At 37.1% G+C, this 6,000-nt stretch overlaps 1 protein-coding gene across 4 annotated transcripts in view; it reads right to left on the bottom strand.

Annotated features, from left to right (window-relative positions):
• Window positions 1-241: 241 nt before the first annotated feature.
• The window catches only part of ARHGAP28 (Rho GTPase activating protein 28), a 141,229-nt gene continuing 135,470 nt past the window's right edge, over window positions 242-6,000 (bottom strand). For all 4 annotated transcript variants that reach the window (XM_010992230.3, XM_064481599.1, XM_064481600.1 and 1 more), the window contains 2 exons: window positions 5,746-5,810; window positions 242-4,010 (listed from right to left, as the gene is read on the bottom strand). In XM_010992230.3, coding sequence (XP_010990532.3) covers window positions 3,916-4,010; window positions 5,746-5,810 — 160 coding nt within the window. In that variant the 3' untranslated portion in view covers window positions 242-3,915. The remainder of the gene's footprint in view (window positions 4,011-5,745; window positions 5,811-6,000) is intronic.

Genomic DNA, 6,000 nt, shown 5'->3' with positions numbered 1-6,000 from the left:
CTCGCACATTTTTCATTACATTTACTTTTGGATATTTTATATTTGCTGATGCTATTATAAATGGTATTGCTTTTATCATTTTGTTTTCTGGTTGTCTTTACCTAATATGTAGAACACAACTGATTTTGTGATTGACCTTGATCCTGTGACCTTGTTAAATGTACTTATTAATTCTAGTAATTTTAACACTTGTTTTTTTATGATTTTCTTTTTTTTAAGTTTTTTTCTTTATTTTTATGGATAAAATGCAACATACACAGTATATTTAACAATGAAACTGATGGACAGAAGTATCAATATTCACTTTTGAGATGGAAGACAACATAAAAAACTGTCATCCTAGTGACAATATACAATTTTTCAAGCAAATCACATAGTTATAGAAAATAGTTGGAAAATGCCTGAAAGAAAATGTTATTTTAAAATTAAGGGGTGTGTGTGTGTATGAAACTGTTGAAAATGCCTGAAAGAAACATTTTAATCCATGTCACATTATTTATTAAGTGACGTATTTATGAAAAAAAAAAAAAGGTTGAAAGTGCCTGTCAGAAAACAGGAACTAGTCAATCCCATAATATATATTCCTTTCAGATGTGTAATACATTTATGAAAATCAGTTCAAATATGCATGATAGGAAGAAGAGACACCAACCTGTTACTTTCAGTCAAGTGCAATGTGGAGAAAACAGTTGAAAATGTGTGAAAGGAGATGAAATTAATTCGGACCTTTCAAAACCTGCATCTCAACACAGTTAAAAACACACGACAATGACTAAGGGACTTGGATTCTCAGCATCTACACCACACGTCACAGTCACAGGGTATTTTTGGTTTTAAAGCCTTTGCTAAAAATACTTTACATCATTAAACGTATATTATTAAATGTACACTGAAAGCTAACCAAAGTGACTTAAATAATATTTTGTAACGAAAATTGTTAACGTCCGTCAATTTTCTTCCCAAGAAAGACAAGTGAGGTAGTTTATACTGTATACACATTGTAAAGAGATTAATATTCCAGTTTGTTCAAAGATCAATGACTCCAAGAATCATATCCCTAAGTGAGCTGTTTAACAATGGGGTCTTCTTTTGTAGAAATGGGGAAAGAATGAGCCAGTTCTGGGGCTTTTTTCTGCATAAGGGCCTAAAATGTTAACTGTCTTTAATGCCTTTCTGGATATTATCTTCCTAACTGTACACCAGGAGCACTTGGGACCGGGTGAGGTGGGAAGTCATGAAGAACAGAACTTAGAAGCCCAGGGTCTCAAGCTTCTTTTGTCTGTAGATACATTTTTCATATTTGCAGAGTACTGCAACTATTTAAAAACAACTCTTCATAAGGCAAAGACTAGTTTTTTTCAATACTTAGATAGTGGGCATTTTTAAATTTTAACTGTAAAGATTTGTTTATTCATTAAGAATAAAATTAGTTTAAAAAAAAGGAACAAAATGAGTAAAAAGAATTTCTTTAACCACACAAAAATTAGTTCGTGTGTCTACTGTAAACTTTTCCCTAATCAGTTAGTTAACCCTATGACTAAGAATAAAAATTACATCCAGTAATATTGGTATTGACATGGCCTTCCGTATTATATAGTTACTAGAAAATTGTCACACATCCTTGAATGCCTTGAAGTGATTAATTTAAAGTTATTGACTGGGCCAAGTCTCTGACAACCTAAAACTACCCAAAAGTAGATAAGAAATTCAGAAACTTAATGTTTTTTACCTGTCACCTATTAGCCATTTACTTAAAACTAATGACCAGTGGAGCAAATCTTAAAACCTTCAGAAATTATGCATCAGTCCTAATGTATTTTCAGTCAAATGAAGTAAAAATTCCCAAATAAAAAATTAAATGGATAGATTTGTGAATTTTCAAAACACAACAGAATTTATTCTAAATGACAGGTAACTCAATGAGAAAAATCAGTCATTGTTTTAATATATGCAGAAGTATAAGGTAGCTAACTGGAAGAATTTCTTCAATGCATGTGGACATAAATTACTGCTATCTTATGTCTTGAATCTCAGCAACCACATGAAGTAAAATGTTTACTTCTGTTGTGTGAATTGCAAAAATGAGAACAGCATTTTTTCAGACCCTCAAATGCCTGGTGTCAGATGGAAAATGCTTGAAATGTCATGAGATATCAGACTTATTCCGGCAGTAACGTTAATCACTTCAGTGCATTCAAGTCTGTTACGTAAACTCAGACGCCATCAATTAGCCATGCATTGAGAACTGATGAAATGTAGGAATAAATATAAACCAATAGAACACATTTACCTTCTAATGGGTTTTCGGGCAAATGAAATAAAAATTCTCAAATAAACAAATAAAACGAATAGGTATTTGAGTTTTCTATAAAAATCATAACAAAGTCTAATGGCCAGAAATGCAATTATCTCCATGCTGAATATAAGTAATGGCTTTACAGATATCAAGGCACAATGAGGATATAAAAGACTTCTATAATATGGGCTTACATTATCACATTATGTTTTGAGACTTGGTAAGCAGATAGAATGTTTTCTGCCTTTGTAAGCAACTCTGTCTATTGTTTGAATTGCAAGAGAGTCATCTGGGCATTAAGTTTCATTAAAACTGAAATTCATTAAAATCTCAATCTGTAGATTCTAATCCAAAGCACACACGTGGGATGTATAAGACCTCTGCCCCCATTTCTAGCCAACCCTGGAAGGACTATATTGCAGCCTCCAGATGAAAGGCAGGGCTGTCTGAGCCCCAGCACATTTTAGATTTGCTCTCAGTCAGAAGCATGGAGAATTTTGCGTTCTCACCAATTGAAGGTCTGGAAAATGGCTCCGCAGGATCTTGACAGCAAGACAGTTTTCAGCTCACCAAACATGCATCTGATTTTAAAGCCTGGTGCTAATCCACAGTGCTTGGCCAAGTCTATGATTGATGAACAGAAACAAAATCTGTTTTTACAGCATAGAAAATCTGGATATAATAGTATTTTTCAGCACTGTTGGATAAAGAGCAGTTGGATAAAGGCAGTTCTGCATTTTAAAACTGGGGCTGCAGAAGTGATTATCTACAGTTGTGAAATATAAAAATGATATGTTAAATAAGGAAAGGAAATCTGTGTCTGGCACATGGAAAGCTATTCACCGAGCACCACGATCGTGACGAGAAGACAGAGGCTCCGTGACTGCTGACTACAACAAAGGTTATGAGAGCACAAGAACACCCTTCGTCAAACCAACCTTAACTGCGGGGGCCTGTGCTCATAAGAGAATGAGCTTTAAAAACGTCAATGCTCAAGGATAGGGAAATGTTCATTTGCACCAGAATAACACAGTACAACATATGTAACAATACAGTGTTCTTTACACAGAAGTCTCTCCACCTCCAACTCAGGAGCAAGTCAGAACATAAATATTGTATTGTGACTTCGGAAATGGATTCTTTGGAAAGTAGATCTGAATTATTTTTTAGATCAGAAATTTTTGTTATTTCTGGAATTCTGGTTCAAAAAGGTCTATATATATATGTGTGTGTGTGTGTGTGTGTGTGTATACATATATAAAACATAAGTATAAAAAAGTCTTTTCCACCTCTTCTGTTTGGTGTTTCCTGTTCCCAGGTACAGGACCAAGTTCATGTCTGCTGTGAAGTCAAAAGTATTAGAAATGATTAGAGTTCCATATTCTATGTTGGCCTTTCTTCTGGAAGGATCACCTCTTCTTTCCTTCACTCTTATCAAGGAACCATCGTGAGAAAGCTTCAGCTCAAATGGTCAACCAGCTCCTCTTTCACAGTTCACACTGTGAGACACCAAGAGGGCTGTAGGAACACACATGTCAAAACCAGTCTTATTTTTCCTCTACCAAACATAGGACTTCCTGGCATGTAACATGATGATGGCTGCCATCTTGGGGGGTATTTCAAACACTTGGCTGGGGTTTAATCACCCATTCTGCTTGCGGATTTGCGTGATATATATCCAATATATAAGCATCTGGATCCAAGCAGTGCTGTCCTAAAAGAAAGAGACAATCAGAGAATGTTTTCGAGATTGCACATGTCTGTGTGTGCACGTGTGCATTTGTAAGGCTCAAACAAGGCAATATAGTTCTCTCAGCCAAAAGTAGATACATTTTAAAGTTTCATAGCAAACCCAGCCTCCCTTCCTTCCTTCTTTTCTTTGTTTCTGACTGTGAAGTATTTCAAATAAATCCCATGTGACCCGGTGGAAAAAACAGACATACCAACCACAGGCAAACTGTTCCCTAGACTCACCACATCAGTTAGAAAAATGTGGCCCGAACTTGTTTCAGGTATCAACTCATTTATATGCCAACGATCATTAATAATCATTTATATGATAATACCTGTCCTCAAATGGCTTTACAGATAGTAACTTAGCCAGGACTAGCGATTAACATCAAGTTCATTTTAGGAATGGTCATTCCATTTCTCCTACAGGCAAGAGATCTGGAGATGACAACATTAGAGAATAAGAAAGCTGGGAAGGCACAGAGAAAAGGTCCGGTCCAGGAATGTCCCACTGAGAAGTGGTACAGCGACAAACACCCGGCAGAGCTGAGGGAATGAGAAGTGAACCATCTGGAGGGAAGCATTCTGACAAAAGTCAGAGCAGGTATGAAGGCCCCAGGGCAAAATGTGCTGGTGACGGGATATACAAGGTCAGGCAGGGTCTGCAGGGGTGTCTGAATACTACTAAGTTGAGAGGCATGGCATCCAGGTGCATTTAGAGCAGCGGGACGGAGTAAGCTCACAAAGGAAGGTAAATGTAGACAAAAGTTCTAGTGTTTAGAGGCCGGGAGGATGAGAAGTAACAGGCAAAGGAAGACTCAGGAGGAGCAGCCTGTGAAGTGAGGGGAAAAGCTGGAGGCTTAGGTGGCCCTTGAAACCAGGTGAAGAGAGTTTTCTCAAAGAAGGGAAAGATTAACGCAGGCCGTTATAAAGACAGAAGGAATCTGCACTGGATTTCACAACAGAAGAGTTCTCTGGTGACCTCGACAGAAGAGCAACTTCGGTGAAGGGCTGAAGGGTAAAGCTTGGCTGGAGTGGCTTCAAGAGAGAGCGAGAAGAGGAAAGTGGAGTACAGACGGCTGATTCAAGGAGTTTTGCTGTAAGTGGTGCAGAGAAATGGGAGTAGACTTGAAGGGGGTCAAGAGAAAGTTTTGCGAAGATGTGAGAAATTACAAAACTGTTTATGCAGATAGAAATGACGTGGTTGGGAGGGAAAAGCTGATGACAGGAGACAGTGGGAGGATGACGTGCCCTCATCATACGGGGGGAGGTGCCGGCGTAAGCAGGAGCAGGGATACTGCATCCTGACTGTGAGGACTGCAAGAAGGAGAAAAGGACATGGATGCACGTACGGGATTCTTCCTTTCATTCCATCAGGGAAATAGGAAGAATGAATTTGGGCTAAGAATGAAGCAGGGAAGTTAAACAGAGTATTGTGACTCTGAAAAGTTCCATGATGCTCGCCTTTCGTTTTGCATGAATCTCTAGTTCTACAGACCAACTCAGAAAGACTCAAATCTATGCACAGCAACTATTTACATTTAAATTTTGAAAATATTTTAGGAAAGTCTTACTGTTCTTGTATGAGATTTAAAAACATCAGTGATTTTGATTTTATATCTAAGAAATTTACAAAATATACTTCTACAATAATAGCATCATATTTCCATCACAGTAATTAGAGAATTTAGGAGTAAAATTTATTAAAGAATGCTTACCTATATTACCTCCAATTTCATACAACCTTTGGTTCTGAATCTTAATGTATTCCGATGAACCATGACTGAAAAAAGAAAGCAATATACTTTCAACCCTCTTCCATGAGCCAAAGTGGATTAAATAACATGGCAACAAACAATTCATTCTGCCTTGAGTGAAATACACCCCACAAACCATTATTATGACTGAAGTGATAATAAGAACTTTTTTTTTTTTTTTTTTGGTGTGACACAGACAAGCATCTGAGACAGAGG

This window comes from Camelus dromedarius, chromosome 32 (assembly GCF_036321535.1).
Source record: "Camelus dromedarius isolate mCamDro1 chromosome 32, mCamDro1.pat, whole genome shotgun sequence".
NCBI lineage: Eukaryota > Metazoa > Chordata > Mammalia > Artiodactyla > Camelidae > Camelus > Camelus dromedarius.
The sequence above is the reverse complement of the archived record's forward strand: the minus strand, read 5'-3'. Positions and strand labels throughout refer to the sequence as shown.